Source organism: Aethalodelphis obliquidens, unplaced genomic scaffold (genome assembly GCF_003676395.1).
Source record: "Aethalodelphis obliquidens isolate GAN/ISIS:26980383/991018 unplaced genomic scaffold, ASM367639v1 scaffold86, whole genome shotgun sequence".
In the NCBI taxonomy this organism is placed as follows: domain Eukaryota; kingdom Metazoa; phylum Chordata; class Mammalia; order Artiodactyla; family Delphinidae; genus Aethalodelphis; species Aethalodelphis obliquidens.
The window spans coordinates 5591984-5613776 of record NW_020838030.1 but is presented as its reverse complement, the minus strand read 5'-3'; the positions used below and the strand labels follow the sequence as shown (position 1 = coordinate 5613776).

Genomic DNA, 21793 nt, shown 5'->3' with positions numbered 1-21793 from the left:
CACACAAATGAAAGCTCTTTGGTGCCCTAGACAAGTTTTAAGAGTGTACAGAGGCTTAGAGAACTGAGAACTGTTGCTCTAAACGTTGGGGTGCCCCAGGGCTTAGCCTTAGGCTCTGTTCCCCACAGACCTCTTCTCCCAGCTAATTGTATCTAAGTATACAATTTTAAAGCACATGTCTTTTTAGTTAGATAGATTCATCCATTCATGCCTAATTCTCTTTTCCACTTGGATATCCACTAAAACCCAAAACTTAACACAGACAAAATAGGAATTTTGATTGCATTTCCCCATCCACAATCCTCACCCTGGTCTCCATCTCAGTAAATGGCATCATCACTTCTCCAGGTGCTTGAACCAAAAATGCAGGGGTCATTCTTGATTCCTCTTTTATTCACCCCCTATATTAAATTCATCAGCAAGTACTATTGGTTCTACTTTGAAAGTTTACCTTGAATTGTGTATTTTACTTCTGCTACCACTCTAGAAATGCCACATCCCTGACCTAATTTACTAAAATGGCCTCACTTCATTCAGGTCTCTTCTCAAACATCACATCACCCTTCTTAAAGGAGCCCTTCTGGTCGAGCAGCTCCATCACTTTCTATCCCTACCTTAAGTCTCTTCCTAGCATGTATCACTATCTGACACATCTTACTCGTTTGTTTACTGTCTGACTATTCCCAATACAGTGTAAGCTCCATGTGGGCAGAGACTTGGTCTGTTTCTTTAATGTTATATTCCCAATACCTAGAATACTGTCTGGGTGATCCATAAATATTGCCTGAGTGAAGAGCCTTTCGGTTAGTTTTCTTACTATTTCTTGCCACCTTACAATTTATTCTGTATTCAGCAGATGCCATCTTTTTAGACATAAATAAAATCATATTACTTGTCTTTCTAAACTCTCCAATGACTTCCCACTGCAGGAAGAATAAAGCCCAGTACACTCTTACAAGGTCTTTCCTTCCGGGACCTGGCCCTGCCTCCCTGTACACCACTCTTCCGCTTCGCTCACTACACTCCACTCACACCCGCCGACGCTGTGTCTACCTCAGCACCTCTGCCCCTGACGCTCCCTCTGCCTGCAATACTCTTCCTCCGGCTCTGTGAATGGCTGCCTTTATTCTCATTTCAATTTTTTTTTTTTTTTGTCTGCGCCTGACCGGGGATCAAACCGAAGCCCCCTGCATTCGGAGCACGGAGTCTTAACCACTGCACCACCAGGGAAGTTCCGCTAGCAATATTGTTTTGTTTTGTTTTTTTGTAATTTTACGTCATTTTTTATTTATTTAATTTTATTTTCTGGCTGTGTTGGGTCTTCGTTTCTGCATGAGGGCTTTCTCTAGTTGCGGCAAGCAGGGGCCACTCTTCATCGCGGTGCGTGGGCCTCTCACTGTCGCAGCCTCTCCTGTTGCAGAGCACAAGCTCCAGATGCGCAGGCTCAGTAGTTGTGGCTCACGGGCCTAGCTGCTCCGCGGCATGTGGGATCTTCCGAGACCAGGGCTCAAACCCGTGTCCCCTGCATTGGCAGGCAGATTCTCAACCACTGTGCCACCAGCGAAGCCCATTTCGATTTTTTCTTTTACTTATGACTCATCTCAAATGTCAACTCCTCAAGAAAAACCTTTTCTTGACTACATTATCTAATGCCCCCATAATTTCTATAAATTACTCTGCTTTATTTTCTTTATAGCATCTGCCACCTAAAATTGTTATAATCATCTGCTGATTTACTGTTATTTATCTGTCTGCTATTAGAATATAAGCTCCATGATGAGAAATTTATGTATCTTGCTCACTGCTCTATACTCACTACCTAGAAGAACAGCTAGCACATAGTAGATGCTCAATAAACATTTACTGAATTAGTGAACAACCAAATTAAAAAAACAAAGGAACATATTAAGCTAAAATGCCTTGCCTACTTAACAGGACTAAGCTGGTGCTCTCAGGAAAAGTTACAGGAGGTAATCCCGGGGTGTTCACTGGAGGTTTGTCTTTTTTTTCTTGGCAGTGTATAAAACTATATTTTACCAAGGTGAAGAGCGTGAAGATCCCCAAAATGTGTCTGTCATGGCAGTTAGGCAAGTAGAGTAACTTCCTTCAGGCTAAGATTCTGCCTCTTACTGGAGCAATTCAGTCTTAATTAAGAAGACCTACCAAAAGCATTTGCAACCTGAAACCCGCAGGTAACTCAATAAACTCATTTGATTCAACTCTGTATCAAATACACTTTACAGATCTGCAACTAAGCCTCAAATTGATTTCACTGTTTCTCTCCTCTTCTAAAAGAGGGACTCGTGAAGATAAATCTATCCAAAAGACTGCTAAAGAAAGTAAGAAAGATATATCATCACAAAACTACCGAAGTAACTCATTCATAAAATTAAGCTTTTTTTTAAGCAAGATAACCTGAAAGTAAAGCTTAGCGCACCCCCACCCCCACTCAAAAGAAGTTCTCAACATACAAGCTATTCACTCAGATTCAAAGCACGCTACAGTGCAAAGGGCTTCAAATTGAGCATGGGATGAATGTGGGTTTAATTTCCAGTCCTGCTTTTTACTAGCTATGTGGACAATTTATCTAAGCCAAATAATAAATCAATAGTAAAAGTAATATTTCCAGCTATGTATGGACTCAAAAAGTATTCCTCCAGATACCCTTTTTTTCCCCAAGAGACTTGCCTGGAAAAATGTATTCCACCAAAACAAGGAAAAAGAAGAGGCAGATTTGGATCCTGAAATAGGTGAACTGACACAGGAGGGAGGAGAGAATACCCAGAAGGCTGGTGAAAGGAAATTCCAGGGTAGGTATGAAGGAGGCCCAAAGCACAGTCACAGTGCCTGGAAAAGGGCTGGGGGCTGCTTCAGGTAAGAGGTTCTGGAGAAAATAGTGAGTTGATAAACAATCTATGAGTTTCAATGTAAACAGAAAGTCACTGACATTTCTCATGGAAAGTTTACAGATAAATTAATATCAGATAAATAGAAAACTAAGCAAATAAAATTACTAATTATAGGGAAAACAGAATGTTTTCCTAAAAGGAATTACAACTGTAAGGGAAGAAAAATAATCTCCCTTCTAACCTTCTTAGTTCTTAGCTGGGGCTTTATAACAAAAGACAAATTTACATGAGAAAAACAAACAGATGTTTTTTAACATGTATACCTCATGTATATATGGAAGATACCCAGAGAAAAATAAGTAACTCTAAGCCACTTGGAAGGTGACTTAGAACACTGGCTTAAATACCATCTTCAGCTAGATTAAAAAAAAAAAAAAGAAAGGTGTGTGGGAGGCCAGTTATGGGGAGATGGCCAGGAAAAACACAGTAAACAAGAGTGAAGTCTGCTATGCTGATTTAAGTCAGAGCCTTCTCTGTCAACAGGAAGACTAACTTACTTCTAGGGATAGAGAGGGGAGGAGGGACAGACACCTTTGTAATTGTGTCCTACACTTAGGCAAATGGCGGAAGGCAGAGAGCTTTCCTTTCTGCTGCTTCTCAATTGCCTTCTGCTCAAAGCAACATGTCATGGTGGCATATTCTTGGGTGGTGGCATACTCTGACACACTTCATAACCATAGTATTGTATGTTGCCTGGTTTAAACTGTATACAATGTCTCTAACTAATACTGACCTTATAAAAAATTATGACAATATTCAGAAATTGGGAGGGAGGAGAAGGTAAGAGTCAGGATGTACAAAAGAGCTAAATTTTCATTTTTCAAATTAGGACTTCAATCAATTGTTAACATGGAAAACTGAAACACTTCAAGAAATAGCAGAAAGAATAATCTTTTATAAACATGAAGGTAATTACTAAAACAAAAGCCAAAAGATTTGACAGTTGTTAATTCTAGGAAATGAAGATGGAGACAAGGAGGTGGCGAGGAGTCAGAGTTTTTAATAAGCCTTAGAGAAATGTGCTTAAAAACCACATACATGGGCTTCCCTGGTGGCGCAGTGGTTGAGAATCCGCCTGCCAATGCAGGAGACACGGGTTCGAGCCCTGGTCCGGGAAGATCCCACAAGCCACGGAGCAACTAAGCCCGTGCACCACAACTACTGAGCCTGCACTCTAGAGCCCGCGAGCCACAACTACTGAGCCCATGCGCCACAACTACTGAAGCCCACGTGCCTACAGCCCGTGCTCCACAACAAGAGAAGCCACCAAAATGAGAAGGCCGTGCACCGCAACGAAGAGTAGCCCCTGCTCTCCTCAACCAGAGAAAGCCTGCGTTCAGCAACAAAGACCCCACACAGCCAAAAAGTAAATTAAAAAAATTAAAAACTCACGTACATTAAAACATTAATAAAAAGGTTTAAAAAACAGAAGAACCATCAATGGTATATTTAGATCCTGATACTAAATCAAACTGTAACTACACTATAATGTTAATAACAAGTGCTTGAGCTTTAGCAAGTGCCCAAAAGGTTTAAAAAAACAAAGTATATACCAAGGTTTATTTTAGAGCTAAGTGAATTAATTTAACATGTTGACCTATTTAGTAAAATTAAAGTTTTTAAAGATATTTAAATGGTGGGCAATAGATATTTGTATATTTTCTTGCCTATATCTAACCCACGTTTTCTTTAGTGTAGCGTAATTGTTAGATACCATCCTTTAGTGATTTAAATTATTTTTGTTCCATGCAAATTTTCTGGTTTCCTTGTTGTTACAGGCCTTAGTTTTGCCACTTCAGTGATCATCTGATATTCTCTAGCTCCTGTATCAAGAAAAATTACTTTGGCTTCCCAAAGGTTGATCAAAGAGGATCGATCACATCTGTCTATCTTTAGAGCACCAGCGCTGTAACTTCTGTGGTTCAGCCTCTGGTCCGTGAATCCTCCAGCCTCCTTTCCCTACTCCGAGAAGGCTCGGGCCATCACAACTACATCTAGTGCCTGTGTACTTCATCCTCCCGCCCCACACAGATCACAGCTGTATCTGCCCCTTCAAAGCTTAAGTGAAAAAAGAAAACATAATTCTTTTGGCACAACTAAGGCATATCATGTGTGAAATATTCATTCAGCAAATATTAACTATCTACTGTTTGCCAGGCACTTAAATTTAAATTTAAACTAAAAACCAACCAACCAGCCAAAGAATAAGCAGCTATCTAATTGACAAAACAGTAACGTGCTAGCACTGGGAAAGATACATATAAAGGTCATTTAAGGAAAATGAAGCGATAAATTTGGGAAGCTGGTAATAATGAATAAAATGAAAACTATCTTCAGCATAAATATGCAAGCTACAGAGTGCTGAAATTCTTTACATAAATACTGTCACTGGCCTGAGGACAGGATGGCAAGTCAGGAATGTTTCCATTTTAATCCCATTTTCTTCTCACAGAGATGCTTTGAGAGCAACTAATTAATAGTTGCAAAGTGCTTAGTGATAAGCTCAAAGTAGAATGTTAGTCACAAATCAAAGACCACACACATAGTTACAAAAAAAGGTCACCATCTTGAGTAAACACTCAACCAAAATTCAGTCTCTTAAGTAATATTAACAAGAAAGTTTGTATTAAACATTAATATAAAAATACTTAAGATGAAAAACTGTAACCCAAGTTCTTTGTAAACAAAGAAAATATTACATAACTTACGATAGTTACTGTGAATTTCATCTATTTCCTTTTCTGTTTGGTCCTTTGTAAAAACCATTATCTAAAAAATCCAAAAATTCTTAATTAAAAATTACCAAAAATGACAAAAATTAGAAATTAGTACTATAAACTTTAAGATCTCAAATGGAGATGTTTAAAATAGAGGAAAATAATCTCTCATGTCTGTTTTATATAGACTTAGGAAGATTAACTCCTGTTTACTTCTCTTGAATATTGTAATTAACATACATTTTACTCATTACTTTTTTTCATCAGTAGAAAATGCAACACTGATTCCATTAGAATTTATGAAGTATTAAGACAACAATCAATTAAGCTTCCTACTTTCAATATTTAATTTTCCACATTCATTACTACAATAGGTAACATAAAACTACAAGACTGAAGAGACATTTAGCAGATCATTAACAAGGCAGATCTTCTTGTTTGTCTTCTACCTTTTCCAGCCTAACTTTTCCAAGTCTACACAAAGGTATACAGAGAAAATGCAATAATACAAGACTTCACGTGTGAAATTTCTAATTCACTTTTTAAAATTTTAGACTTAAAAGATCTGCAATGTACTTACACGATTCATTATAGTCTTATAGTTAGCACACAGGTAATAGTAAAGTCAATGAAAATCTCATTTTTTTCTACTATCTGATTATAAACTTACTTCCCTAAGGTTGTTGCTTTCCTTACAAACACATTACCGATGGTCTAGGAAAAAAAGTCTACTTGGGAGAGCCCAAAACACTTCCTCTAGTGTCAAAGGACACAATGGCTATTTTCTTCTTTGGTATCCTTTCCTCAAGTTTTGGACCATCAAGCTAGAGGAAGGCAATAGTGAAGAAATTTAGGTCTCTGATTCCCTCAGTAAGCTCAACAGATGCTCAATCCTCATCAACTCTTAAAATTACTTAATTTCACCATCAGTATAACCATAGAATTGCAGAATGCCAGAGCTAAAAGGGGATCTTAGAGATTATAATAGTTAACCCCCTGAGTTTTACAGATGAAGATCTTAAGGGCCACAGAGGTTAAATGTTGAAGAACTTATTAAATGCAACCACCAGAAAAAGGACCAATACCAAGGTTACCTTATGTACGGGCACATGCTTTTTTCCATAAAACTGTAATTCATCAATAAACTCTACTTTGGATTGATCTTGTGCCAGAAGACTTCTAAATATGATAAAAATGCTAAAATGAGCTGCAAGTAAATCATAATACATTAAATGGAAATGTGTTCTAGTACATTTCCCACTGAACAGATTTAACACTGGTTTGCTTTAATTTGTAGGGTATTCGACTTTTCCTTCCTTCATTTCTACCGAGATACTGAAAAAGACCATCAACATACGCTTTCGTTGAGTTTACTAGCTTCAAGACGCATCCTAGTCTTCTCCATATTTTCAATTTCTTGAACTATTTCAGCAGCTGTTAAAATAAGGGCATATAGCCAATATTAATTACATGGTGTTGTTCAATGTACCCTGGTTATATAAACTCTTAACACTGAAGCTGGACGATGGGTATACATGAACTCCCTGTCCTGTCTTTGTAATTTTTCTGTAAGTCTAAAGTCATTTCAAAATAAAAGGGTTAAAAAAAAATAACAGAGTTAAAACACTTAACTTTTACACGTGCAATTACAGTTTAAAATATAACTGGAAGAGTACAGCAAAGTCATTTTGCTCTTTCCTTTGAGGATATAGGTATAAACAAGAGTTCCAATGGAATATGAAAATTAATGTTAGAGTGAATTCTATTCTTAGGGGATATCCACTGAAACTCCAATGTACAAAATGTTACAACAGTCTACTTTGCAAGGAAAGACAAAGGTCTACGAATACTAGGGGGTAGATGGCCTTGACTCCAGAATTTTTGTCAGTAGGTGTATTTACCAATCACATACATCAAAGAGATCTGAAATATACTCCATCTCATATATAAATACCTTTGAATGCAAATAGCATGAAATTTGCCAATGCTATCCTTCTGCCTACTAGGCCAACATATTAAGACTAAAATACACATATAGTATAGGGAGAAAAAACTACAATCCCTTACACACATTTATACATAAAAAGATACTATATCTAGAATTTGCTTCAAAATAATCCATGAAGGGATGTAAATGACAGACAACAGGCGATTAGGCATGAGTTGACAACTGTTTGAGTCAGGTAACAGGTAAACAGGGGAAATCACCATATTCTTCACCGTAAGAACTGAAATTCTATAGAACTTACAAATAATCTCTATTAAAAAGTTTTTTACAAAACTGAAAGTCCTCGAGAGGATCATTTAAGAATGCAATTACCTCATTTCAAAGTTTGTTTTTCAAGCACTGAGAGGTACCTCTTGCCTCCCTAATATCATAAGACCAGTAGAAACAATGTAAACAATCTCTCCCTCTGTGAATCATGGTATAACAGGAAAGCAAAGGGACCACTTGCATTCTACCCAATCCACTAACCCAAGTATCACTCAAGTTAGAGAACATCTGGCATACTGTCTTCTAAGGTATTAAGGAAACTGTACTAGGATTAGATGCAATTTAGGGGCTTAAATCTTTCGGAGAGACTTCTGATTCTGTTTGTGATGTAAAGAGCTGGATATAGTGTCATTCTCACCCTAACAATGAGAAAAGGCTGGATAACCTATAAAACTGTAACTTTACTCGAATCCAACAGAACTAACGTCACAGGGAAACCAACTAGCCTGAAATCTAAGGAAAGTCATGTGCCTTAGAGAAGAGAGGGGTCATGAGTACTGGCTGACATAAGAAAACAAGGATTATCCTACCGCTGGGTAAGAAGATTTCAGATAAACTTTTTTTTTTTGGCCGCACAGCAAGGCATGCGAGATCTTAGTTCCCAGACCAGGGATCGAACCCGCGCTCCCTGCAGTGGAAGCACATAGTCTTAACCACTGGACCGCCAGGAAAGTCCCTCAGATAAACTTTTTGATAAATTGCAAAAGGCCAAGGGTGAACCACCATGAAAATATAAAAATCCTGGGAATCTTAGACACAAGGGGACTCACACCCATTCCAAGGTTTTCTATAGACCTTACTGGATACTCTCAAGAACTACTGGGGGAAGGATGAGAAATTAGAAAAAGTATCCCTCCGGATACAGGCTTGGGAAAGAACAGCCCCCAGTGCAGGAAGGACATGAAGCCCCATCAGATCTTTAACCCTAGGAAACAAAAGCATTAAGCCACTGAGGGAAGGTCAGCAAAACTGAAGTCCCCAGAGCACAGGTAAACAGAGAAAAAGTAAACAAACAAAACCCTCTACTCCGGCAGAGGGGTCAGGAAACTGCCCTGGGCCCAGACCACTAGAGGACCCTTGCCACCTGGGGAGGCAAAGGATCACTGAGAGACACCCACCTGTGAGACCCAGAATCAAGGGCCTGCCTAAGACAGAGGCTAAGCTAGAATAACAGAGAACAACCTCATGTTCCCTACCACGGAGCCAGGACACTCCAAGTGACAGGTAACTGTCATCAGCCACTGGGAGAGAAGTGAGCATGGAAAGACTCCTTAAGGCACAGGTTCACAGGGAAAACCTAAGTGCGAGTGATACAGGTACATTTTAAAAACAAACAAACAAACTTCTGGTAGCTCAGGCACCGACCTAAAAAGCACAAGGGATATGAAAGTGGTGGTCAACCGAGGACAACCACAGCAACAACAAAATCCAAACCAATCAACCACACACAGTGAAGTCCTAGCAGAAGAGGAGACAAGTCCATTTTTTAGTCATTCATACTATTTACTTCAGCATTTAGAGTCTCATGTATTAAGTCTGGTTTTCAACCAAAATTTACAAGATATATGAACAAGCAGGCAAACAAACAACAATAACAAAATCAAACTCAGATATCAGTTGCCCAGATGTTACAACTACCAGACATGGAATTTAAAATAACTACGAATAGTATGCTACATCTAGTGGAAAAGATGAACAACATGCAGGAACAGATGGGGCATTTCACGAGAGAGATGAAATCATCAAGAAGAATAAAACAGAAATGTTAGAAATAAAAAAACATTAGCAGAGATAACTTGACCCAGCTAAGGAAAGAATAGGTGAACTTAAAAATGGGATCGATGGTATTACCCAAACAGAAATAGAGAAAAAGGGGGAAAAAAACCACAAAAAAACCAGAATAGAGCAACTAAGAGCTGTGAGACAATATCAAAAGCCCTAACATACATGTAATAGAAATCCCAGAAGAAGAAAAAAGGGAGAGAAAATATTTGAAGATCTAATGGCCAGAATTTACTAAATATAATGAAAGATGTCAAACCACAAATGCAAGAAGCTTGAAGAATATCAAGCAGAACAAATAACAAAACAAAAGCGCAATAATATACCTACACATAGACACACAAAGAAAATCTTGAAGCCAGTGAGAAAAAGGGGTATACCACACCAATAAAAGTCATGTATTACATCATACTGCTCATCAAAAACTATTCAATCCAGAAGACAACAGAATGAAGAATTTAAAGTGTTGGGGAAAAAACCTACCAACCCAGAATTCTATATCAAGGGCAATATTTTTCAAAAGTGAAAGAGAAATGAAGACTTTCTGAGACAAACAAAAACTGACAGAATATATTATTAGCAGATCTGTACCAAAAAAAGTGTTAAAGGAATTTCTTCATGCAAAAGAAATTTAAAACCAGAAATTCATCTCTATAAGAAGAAACAAAGTGTTAGAAATGGTAAAAATGAAGGTAAATATGAAATATACTTTTCTTATTTTTAACTACTATAAAAGATAATTGTCTGTTTAAAGAAAAAACAATAGCAATGCATTGTGTTAACAGCATGACAACAACAGCACAAAGAATTAGGGACTGGGAGTAAACTATTGTATAAGGTTCTTATACTACAAGCAAAGCAGTTTATTATCTGAAGGTAGACTGTGACTAATTAAAGGTGTATACTGTAAACCCTAAGGCAAACACTAAAATTTTGAAAAAGAGGTACAATAGTAAGTCAATAGTAGAAATGAAATATAATTTTTTAAATACTCAATTAATCCAAGATATTTTAAAAAAAAAAAGGATAGAAGGAACAAAAAGCAGATGGAACAAACAAAACAACTAGCAAGATGCTAAGTCGAAAGCCAACTACATCAAATGTAAATGGTCTAAAGGCACTAATAAGAGCCAGAGAATGCAGACTGGATTAAACAAGAAAAGCCAAACAATACACTGTCAACAAAGAACCAATTTTAAATAAAAGACATAGATTCAAAATAGGTTCAAAACAAAGAACGGAAAGCAATGTATCCTGTAAATACCAATGAAAAGAAATCTGAAATAGCTATATTAATATGAGGTGCAAGAGACTCCAGAGCAATGAATGTTATCAGGGACAAAGAGGGAAATTACAGAAAGCGGTCAAGTCACCAAGAAGACTTAACAATCTTAATGTGTTTGCACCTAAAACAGAAATCAAAAATACATACATGAACAAGGACTTCTGTTTCCAAACAAGATGGCCTAGACTCATGTCTCTTCTCATTTCTCATAATCTTACCTGCAAAGCATAACTACAAACCCTGGATATAACAGACAAGGTTAAGAGAATTCTGAAAAGTGGAAGGAGGAAAATGGACTGGCTAAGGACCTCAGAATTTGAGGAACAACACTGCGGTACGTTCCCCGGGTTTTCTTTTTATCTTCACAATATCCCAGACTCGTCTCTGGTGAAGCCGGCAATCCAGAACCACCAACACTCACAGAAGAAAGAAAAAAAAAGTCTCAAGGAAAATCTATTTTAAGCAAAGGTCAGTGAAAGGGAGAGATCAGAAACCTTTCTGACAATATCAGACCTACTCCAGCTAAACACTGATGATGCTCCCAGCCTGCCACACAAACTTCCCCCCACACTTAGTTAATTTAAAGATCTGTAAAATTAAAACACAGGTACTATATTTACTGAAAGAACTCTGCATATAATCTGCAGTTCAAACCCATGTTGTTCAAGGGTCAACTGTATATATCTTTAAAGCAGTTTACATGATATATCTGTTACTAATTTCTCATACTTAGAAGAGGAAACTAAATAACGACAATAAAAATTGTAAACAAAGGGCTTCCCTGGTGGCACAGTGGTTAAGCCTCTGCCTGCCAATGCAGGGGACATGGATTCGAGCCCTGGCCCAGTAAGATCTCACATGCTACGGAGCAACTGAGCCCGCGAGCCACAACTACTGAAGCCCGTGCGCCTAGAGCCCATGCTCTGCAACAAGAGAAGCCACTGCAATGAGAAGCCCATGCACTGTAACGAAGAGTAGCCCCCACTCACCACAACTAGAGAAAGCCCGCATGCAGCAACGAAAACCCAACACAGCCAAAAATAAAAACACATAAATAAATAAATTTATTTTTTTAATTGGAAACAAAGTGAAACAAATGAACTGTCACTATATTACTTCAAATAACATAACCACAATAAAGGGAAAAAAAAATTTATGAACACAGTAAATGACTATGTACCCTTAGTGCAGGTGATGGGGGAGGGGAAAGGGAAGACTGGGTAGAGAGAACTAAAAAAAAATCTGGAATTCTTTCTCTGGTTGCAGAAAGGTGTAGTAGTACAGATGAAGCAATTCTGAAACGATTTTAGATACATTACAGAACTGAACAAATTAGTAAATGTGCTGATGCTACTAAGAGGGAAGATTCTCCCTGTCGAAAAAGGGAAATACAAATATGAAATAGAGAAAGGTAAAGAAGACCTCTGTGGGGCTGGATTGAAAGTAAAGGTATTGGTATGTTCTCATGATTTCTAATATGTATAAGTGGATTTACATGCATACATATACATGTAGTATACAGGCATACATGCATGTGTATGTATACACATATCCATGTATGCATATGTATATGTGTGTATATATTCCTGAGCTCCACCTGCTGGAAGAGTCTAGAAGCAAAGGTACCAGGTAGCAATGAGCATAGCTGGTAGCCTTATCTTGTTTTCCCCCCAAAAGAACCAAAGCTTCTCAGGGAAATGGCTGATTCCAGGGCTGGGACAGGGAATCACTACCTTGTTATGCTAGAAGTAAGGAAATGGTAAAAAATAATAATGATAATAATGAAACTATGGCATGAGGACCAAGGATCAGCATGGAGAAGCTCCCAATGGCCAAATCTAGAAACATAAACACCAAAATAATTAAGGATGGAAATAAGCTATAAATCTGTGAATCCATATTGATAATAGACAAATTAAATACAAGAAAGGAAGGCTCCTGTTTTCAGAACCATGGCAGGTGTCAACTGGCAAATGTGGAAGGAAGGCTAAAATTAGAAAATCAACATGTGCAACTACACAGAAAAAACTAGTTCAGGTAAAAATTACCAAAGAATGCTAAATACAGGCGTGAGATTTTAATGAGGTATAGAATATTTAGATGGTATGAAAGTGTCTCTCTACAGATTGCTTACTAGGAGTAATGAGGAAACTACACAGTGAAGAAATCGACAAGGTGATCAAACCTGCCATCACAAATGAAGGGCACAAAGATGTCAAATACCTCTAGAGGTGATATTCTGAGAAGGACAAAACATCACTTATATAGTATTCTGGCCACGAATGCACAACCTGAACATAATTATAAGGAAACATAGGACAAAGCCAAAATGAGGAATATTCTATTTGGGGAAAAAACCCAACAACAACAAAGACTGTATTCTTTTAAAATGCCAATGTCAATGTCATAGAAGACAAAGAAAGGCTGAGGAATTGTTCCAGACTGAAAGAGACTGAGAGGATATTACAACTAAATTTAATAATGTGATCCAAAACTGGATCATGTAATGGAGGGGGGAAAAAAATCCATAAAGGCCATTACGGGGTCAACTGCTGAAACTGGAATAGAGATGATAGATTAAAGAATTATTTAACAAAGATGAATTTACTAAAGTTGATAACTGTACTGCAGCAATAAAAGAGAATATCTCTTTTCTTAGGAAATACACAATAAAGTATTCAGGAGACAAGATTATACGCCTTATTCTCAGATAGTTTAAGAAAAATATATGTGTATATAAAGATGTACACACACACAAACACATATACATTAATAAAGAGAGAGAAACAGTAATTCATAAACCAAATGGGGGAAAATGTTAACAGGTGAATCTGTGTAAAGCGTACATATGTGTTCTTTATGATAATGTTTCAACCTTCCCATAAGTTCAAGATTATTTCCAAATGAAGGTTTTTTTTTAAAGAATGCAAAGTTAAGACTTTTTCAGACAAATAAAAGTAGAAAGAACTTGTCTCAACACATGTGCACTACAAGAAACATTAAATGAAGATTTTCAGACCAAAAGAAAATGACATCAGATGGAAACCTGGATCTAAGCAAAGAAATACGGAATACTATAAATGGTGAATGTGTAGGCACATAGAGACTTTCCTTTTCAATTTTTAAAATTTCTTTAAAGGAAAATTGACAGTTTAAAGCAAAAATGGTAACAAAGTATTATGAGGTTTATAACACATAGAAGAAAAATCTATGACAATAAAACCAAGGATGGAAAGGGTAAGGTCCTTATGTTAAACACGTAGTACAATAATATCTGAAGGTAGACTGTGATAAGTTTAAGATGCACGTGGTAAACTCTAGAACAACTGCTAAAAGAAATTAAACAGAGGTACAGCTAATAAGCCAACAGTGGAGATAGAATAGAGAGCTAAAAAATAATCTAAAAGGAAGCAAGAAAAGAAAAAAAAACAAAGAATGGACAGGACGAAGAGAAAATAAAGAGCAAGATGGTAGATTTAAACCCAACCAAATAGATTAAATGAAAAAGTTTTAAAGTCTACAATTTAATGGTATATCTTGCCAAATTAAGTTTAAAAAGCAAATCCAAACCACATACTGCTTACCAAAAAACACAGTTTAAATATAATGACACAGTATGTTTAAAGAAAAAAGTGAAATAAGATTATTATTTATGGAATATTACCAGAGACTAAAACAAATATGTCATAATAGTGAATAGGTTAATTCATCAAGAAGACATAACAATACTAAATGCACATACACCTCATTACTGAGATTCAAAATGTAAAGAAAACAGAGCATACTGAAAGGAAAAATTAAAAATCCACAAATACCCTTGGAGATTTCAATAATCCTCTCAGTACTGATAGAATCAGTAAACACAGCATAAGTAAGGATGAATACTTGAACATACTACCTAGCAACTTTACATAACTAACACTACAGATCACTGAACAAAAAACCCCCAAATTTTCAAGTGCTTAAGGAACACTCACCAAGGAAGACCTAATGCTGAGTTATAAAACAAGTCTCAATAAAGGTAAAAGGTCCGAAATCATACAGAACTGCTTCAATGGAGTCAAATTAGAAATGATTTAAAAAAAGATATCTGCGAAATATTCAAATATTTGGAAATTGGAAACACTTCCAAATAACCCATGGGTAAAAGAGATCACAACAAAAATTAGAAAATATTTTAACTGAATGAAAAGGAAAATACCAGAGAAATGAAAGCACATGGCTACATAAAAATCTGTAAGCCCATGTTTATAGTAGCTTTATCCAGAATAGCCAAAAATTGGAGACAAGCCCAGTTGCCTATTAATAGTCATTTAGTCATCGTTTCAGCCAAAATCTAGAACATTTCCTTCACCCCCAGAAATTCTTCTGCCCCACTGCAGTAAATTCCCTCCCCCTTACCCTCAGGCCCTGGGACATACTGATCTCTTCTATGTCCCTATAGTTTTGCCTTTTCCAAAATGCTAAATAAATGGACTTTTAAAATTATACAGTGTGTTGTCTTTCGTATCTGGCTTCTTTCACTTAGCACAATGCTTTTGAGATTTATCCATGTTGTTGCACTTATCAGTAGTTCATTTTTATTGCTAAGCAGTGTTCCACTGTATGGCTGTACCACAATTTGTATACCCATTCACGTATAAATAGACAATCTCAATAAACAACAAAGCTGGAGGAACTACATTACCAGACAGCAAGATCTATTACAAATTACTCATAAACTAATTAAGACAGTACACTACTGGCACAAGGATAAATAAATGACCCAATGGAACAAAACAATGTCCAGACCCACACATATACGGTTAGCTGATTCTCAACCAAGCTGTACCAACAACTCAATGTGTAAAGGATGGCTTTTCAATAAATGGTGTGACATCAATCAGCTATCCATATGGAAACAACAAAAGAATCTCGCCCCTTACCTCGCAACGTATGCTAAAACCAATTCCAGATAAACTGTAGATTGAAAGGTAGAAGCAAAAAGAATAATGCTCTTAGAAGAAAACATGATCTTGCGGTAGGCAAAGACAAAAAAGTACTAACAATGGGAAAATGCAATGAACTGGATATAAAATTTAAAACTTCTACCTCTCAAATGAAGCCATTAAGAGAGGGAAAAGATGAAATTAAAGGCGAAACACACATACACCCAGCAAGATGTGTATGCAGAAAAATTCACGTACCCCCACAAGTAAATCAGGAAACAACAGATCCACAGCACAGAAAAATCGGGCACAAGACTTAAATGGGTATTTCACCAAAGAGAATATCCAGGTGGCCAATAACAATATAAAAATATGCTGAACACTACAAGCCATTAGGGAAACAAAAATTAAAACCATAATGAGACACTACTGTGGACCCACCAGAATGGCCAAAACGGAAAATTGACAATATTGATGTTGTTAAGGATGTGGAAAAACTGGAATCTTGTACCCTCCTGATGAGAGCATACATTGGCACTGAGTTTCTGCCTGTACCCATGAAAGCTGAACATCTGCCAAAACATAATTTGGGGGATAGGCATACGTATCCCCCAAACACGTGTGCCTACGAGCACCAAGAGACCTGCAAAAGGTTACTCATAGCAGCATTATTCTTAAAAGCCAAAGAGTGGAAAAATCCAAATGTCCATCAGCCACCGAATGGACAGTGTAATATATTTATATAATAGAATACGCTACAGCGACAAAAAATTTTTAAAAATCACAACTGTACACAAAAATATGGATAAACCTTATAAACATAATGTAAAAAAAATGAAATCAGACTGAGAAGAATGCATAAGCTACTTATTATTTCATTTATATAAAGATAAAATATAGGCAAAAATAGGCAAATGAATATATGGTTTGAGAAGTCAAGAAGGTGGTCATCTCTGAGAATGAAGGTAGTGGTGATTGGGAGGGGGCTTCTGTGATGCTGGTACTGATCTGAGTAGTGGTTACAAAGGCACTTTCCCTTTGCTTTGTGATAATTCACTGAACAATATATTTACAATTTGTGTAAGTTCCTATTTGCATATTATACTTTAGTTTTTTTTTAATTAGGTAATTCCATCCATATGCTAATAACTGAAAGAACTCCAAAATTTGTGTGTGGTTAAATGGAAAGAACAAACTATTAAGCAGTATGTATGTAAAATTAACATTTTTATAACAATAATGATCAAGGATACATTTTTGTGCATAACAATCTTAATAATCTAATGGTAACATTTATTCAATGCTGACTACTTGCTAAGGTACTATGCTAGGACTTTACATGCATTTTATCATTTATTCTGTGCAAAAACACTATGAAGTAGGTAGTATTATAACTCTTACTTTATGGGTGAGAAAACCGAGGTCAGATATAATAAGTGATTTGCCCACAGTCACCCAGTCATCAAGTTGCAAAACTAGGACTATAGGCCACGCTCTCTAGATCAACCTTCATATTCATGAGAAGCTGGCAGCAGTGGGTGCCTCTGAGAAGGGAAGGGGGACGGAGAGACGGGCTGAGAGAAAGGCGGGCTTATCACAGGACACTCTAGGTACCTTCAGAAGGAGTACATTTGCATACCTTACCTATTATCAAAAATGTATTAAAAATTTTTTCTGTGCTTTACAACCACTAAGCCACACAAAACTGCTTTATCCAGAGGATAAACACAACTCATTGTTTAATTACTTTACCTGATTTAGGATGCAAAGCATCACACTGGGCATTGTACATGTGTACAAATTCTTGGTGCCTTTTAATGAGCTGCTGTTTGTTTCCTTGAACAGATAATCCATGCTGTTTTAGCTTTTTCTTTAAATCTCTATCTGAGAGCAAGTTATATACAGTTTTAGGCAGTGGCTTCCTCTTGTGAACAGAGCTGAAAAGGGAGAAAAGAGATCACTGAGGTTTACTGTGAATTATCCAATGCTTTTCACGTAAAACAGTAATTTACCTTCTGACTCAATACCAAGGCGACTGGGAGAATAGCAGAACCATTAAGACAAAAAAGGAAAGAGAAGAAGGATTAAATTTACAAATAAAGTTGACAGTCTTTTTCTGACAGTGATGCATCTAAAGTGGCAGTGGGACATTCCGATAGAGGGGTCTAGGTGGCAGCCAAAACTTAGACAAAGTTAGTTTAGGTCTCAGAGAGAGGCCTGGCCTAAAGATGCAGACCTGGGACTCATACAGAAGGCTTGTGGACTAAATGCTGTGAGAAATTAGGGTCATACTTACGTGAACTTATTCACTACCTCTTTAAAGCATGCTTTTCCTAAAATCTGCCCATGGTTTCCACACAAATCTCTATAAAACCAGCTATCTCAGATGATTAGAGTACAAATGCTATCGCGGGTCAGGCTATGGATTTAAGAATATCATCATATATATCTTCTTTAAAAAAATGTCTGACGCATAGCCAAACATGCCCACTTAGGCCCAAGGCAATCATTTTGCAAAAGCACTAGATGAAATAAAAGAAGACTTGTTGGGATGGTTAGCTTTACCCAACTCATTACACCAATGGAAAAAGAATTCAGACAGTTGATGGGTAGGTAGTATTTATGGGATCATCTTCAAAAGAACACAACTGAAAACAACAGCAAGAAACACAGCACTGTTTTTTTTTTCTCCAACTTCAATTAATTATATTAACAAATATATAAGGCATTAAGAAGTGTACTGGCAAAATCCCCACCTGGCTCTTCACTGTATTTACATAACGAATACAATGATAAGCACTAAGCTACAATTTTAAATATGACAAAGCTCTATCGAATGACTTTCTTATACTCCCTCTAAACACCAATTAAGAAACATTATTTCTTTAAACAGAATATGTAGAAGTCAAGCTACCTAAGGGTATCAATGACTTGAGACGATTATTTAAACAGGAACCCAGAGTGAATTTTAATCTATTTAATCTGATTATACCTGGTTCTCTAAGTACATCACCTGGCTCAACACTATAGCAATAAGGTGCTTAATAAACATGTATTCAAGGAAGTCACTACAACTGCAATCATTTTTAGATGAAATATCAAAACTTCAGGTAAGAATTAATAGGAACTTGAAAGTAATAGGTTTATCCAGAAAAACAAGATTTTACAAAAGACTTGCATATAACTAGCTGGCACAAGGCCATGCTGCTCAAACTTGAGTGCATCTCAGAACCACCTGGAGAGCTTATTTAAAATGCAGTTCTCAGTCGCATGGCTACACCACCCACCAATTCTGACTCAGCTCTTTAAGTGGAAACCGAAAATCTCTATTAACAAGGTTTCACGTGGAAATCTAATGCAAATGGTCCAGAGGCCACACTGAGAGGGAGAGAATACAGTTGAATACAGACTGAAAACAACCAAACATTTCTCTATTACCCAACAGTACCATTCCCTGCCTAGGTTATTTCTTTTATGCTCTATCAATATGGTCTAAAAGCCAGAAATAACTATATAACTGCAGAAAGACCTGTAAACCCTCAACAGATTACATTTTTCCGAAAATTACTCTTCTTATAATGACAGACAGCCTATTGGACTCTACAACACTGATAAGATTATGGCTAAATAAAATCACAGAAGGTAGCAAGAGCTGAAAAACCTTTTGTAGGAGTTTATACAAGAACACTGTGAGGGAATTCAGTAAGTCTGTACCTAAAACATTTTTTTAATTTTATTAGGATAGATGATAAAACTTACGACTGTGAATTTCTAATGGAAAAGTCTACTGTTCACTGGCATTTACAATGAAAAGCACCAGCAGAAATCAACCATTTCTGTCATGAATTTTAAAATACGAAGCCTGATAAATGTTTCCCAAAACATGAAAATGCTACTTTACCTTTCTTCCATGATTTGGTGAAACAGTAATGCATTTAAGCGTCCTAAGAATCTGAGGACCTCAAAAGGAAGAGTATCCTTTGAATCAACTCTGATATGAATCTACACGGAATGGGTTAAGGGCTGTATCCAAATTAAAGAAGTGGCCTGTTGGGGTGCTGTGGAGAACATTTTTTAAATGTCAGAGATGCTTTTATGTGACCAGACCCCAGGACGAGGATGTAACTAAAGAGAAAGGTGGTTCAATGTCTCCCTAAGTTTATCTTCACAAACACTAGCTTTGCAAGATGAGTTATAAGAACAAAAAGGTTTTAAGGTCAAATAAATTTAGGAATTACTGGATTAAACAAAATCCAACAATTATGTTTGACGAAGGAATTCTCAGAGCCTTCAATACACTAACTTACACAGTGACTCTTTCCCTAAGAGAGAGAGAAAGAGGGAGTGAATGCAGTGCTTCTAAATTGCGCTACAGAGTAATCGGCAGGATTATAGTATTCCACAGAGCCTGTTTGGAACCACTACTGGAATTTGAACTTAATTACACACAGAGGAGTACGTCTTTGGATAAACTGACAGAGCTAAGTGTGTTAGAAGAAATACAATGGATGCATCTAGAGAAAGAGCAGTCCAAGCAAGATTATCAGTGCTGATTCCTTACTCTTCAAGGAGAAAATGCCCAGCTTCCATATTCCCAACTCACTCTTCAGGAAAAAACATTTCTAAGGAGAAAGGCAGGTCATTAGATTCTCACGACTTATGAGAAATAATCCTCGTGATGATCCAGCTTTATTCCAAATCTTGACTAACTAGGCAACCTAAAAATCTAAATTTTATTCTCGTCAACAAACGTACCCACTAGGAGTGAGTACTGGGCACGCAGGACCGCACAGGCATCTGTCGCAGGGACCTGTGGAGGGATCTTGGGGCCTGAAGGCCACTGTGGATACGAGGCAGGGACGCAGAGGGAGGTCAGAGAGAGGAGCACAGTCCCCAAGCCCTCCACCTCCACTTTAATGGAACAGGGCCAATTTTCTCTGTTTTATATGTTATGGTTCACTGTGCGTTTTCGCTTGAAGAAAAGGTCCTGCTCGGGGAAAGAAGTTAACTATCAAGCTAAGAACACGACAGTAAGAACTGGCAACTGGTGCCCCCTGCTGTAAACTAATAAAGCATCACTGTGCTTTATATGTTAACTTTTGTAAATTATAACAGCCAGAGTTCGTCCCTCGGAACCTGCATTCACTCCAGACTTACTCATAAAATCTAGTGACACCATTTTAGCTTTACTCACAAAAGAACAATAAAATAGTCCTGTCTTAGCAGCACGGTTTCTGGCACTCTTCCAAGTTCTTCCAAACAGACCAAATGTAAGAGCCAATCATTCTGTTCATTCCCACCTCCCGGATACGATTAATTTCTTCAATTTCCGCCCTCTCCTTTCCAGATCTCGGAATTATCACCTATTCTCTCCCTCTTCCATCCTGTTTCAGAGGAAGGGTTCCTTCTGCATGTCAAGGATAACTTCATTACTGGACTTTTGATCTCTTGTTCTTTATATCACCTGCTCTCTCCCTGGAGATAGCAGGAGGCTAAAGGCTTATATAATTTTGCTATTTTAAAAAATAAAATGTTCCCTGATCTTGCTCCTTAATCCTTCCCCAAACTACCATCTCATCTGTCCTCTTCCCTTTATCACCAGACTCATGTAATTTGCAGCTTCTGCTTCCTTATTATCTTCATTATCACTGATTCTTTAACACCCTACAGATTAACTTTGACTACAATTTGATTCCTAACTTACAACTTACATGTGTAATAACAACAGTGGCCTAGTTTAATAAACTATTGTGATTTTGATGTATAAGGCGAGGCAGAATAGTGTGAGTTTAGGTGCAGATACTGGGTTGACAACTTAGTTATCTCATCTGGGTAGCTGGCTGGGACACACTCTCTCTCTCTCTCTCTCTCTCTCTCTCTCTCTCTCTCTCTCTCTC

At 37.2% G+C, this 21793-nt stretch overlaps 1 protein-coding gene across 7 annotated transcripts in view; it reads right to left on the bottom strand.

Annotated features, from left to right (window-relative positions):
* RAD18 (RAD18 E3 ubiquitin protein ligase) overlaps positions 1-21793 on the bottom strand; it is a 112350-nt gene that overhangs the window by 46945 nt on the left and 43612 nt on the right. For 6 of the 7 annotated variants that reach the window (XM_027093963.1, XM_027093964.1, XM_027093962.1 and 3 more), the window contains 3 exons: positions 17649-17833; positions 6984-7060; positions 5618-5678 (listed from right to left, as the gene is read on the bottom strand). In XM_027093963.1, coding sequence (XP_026949764.1) covers positions 5618-5678; positions 6984-7060; positions 17649-17833 — 323 coding nt within the window. The remainder of the gene's footprint in view (positions 1-5617; positions 5679-6983; positions 7061-17648; positions 17834-21793) is intronic. The other variant, XM_027093966.1, reaches the window with a different exon arrangement.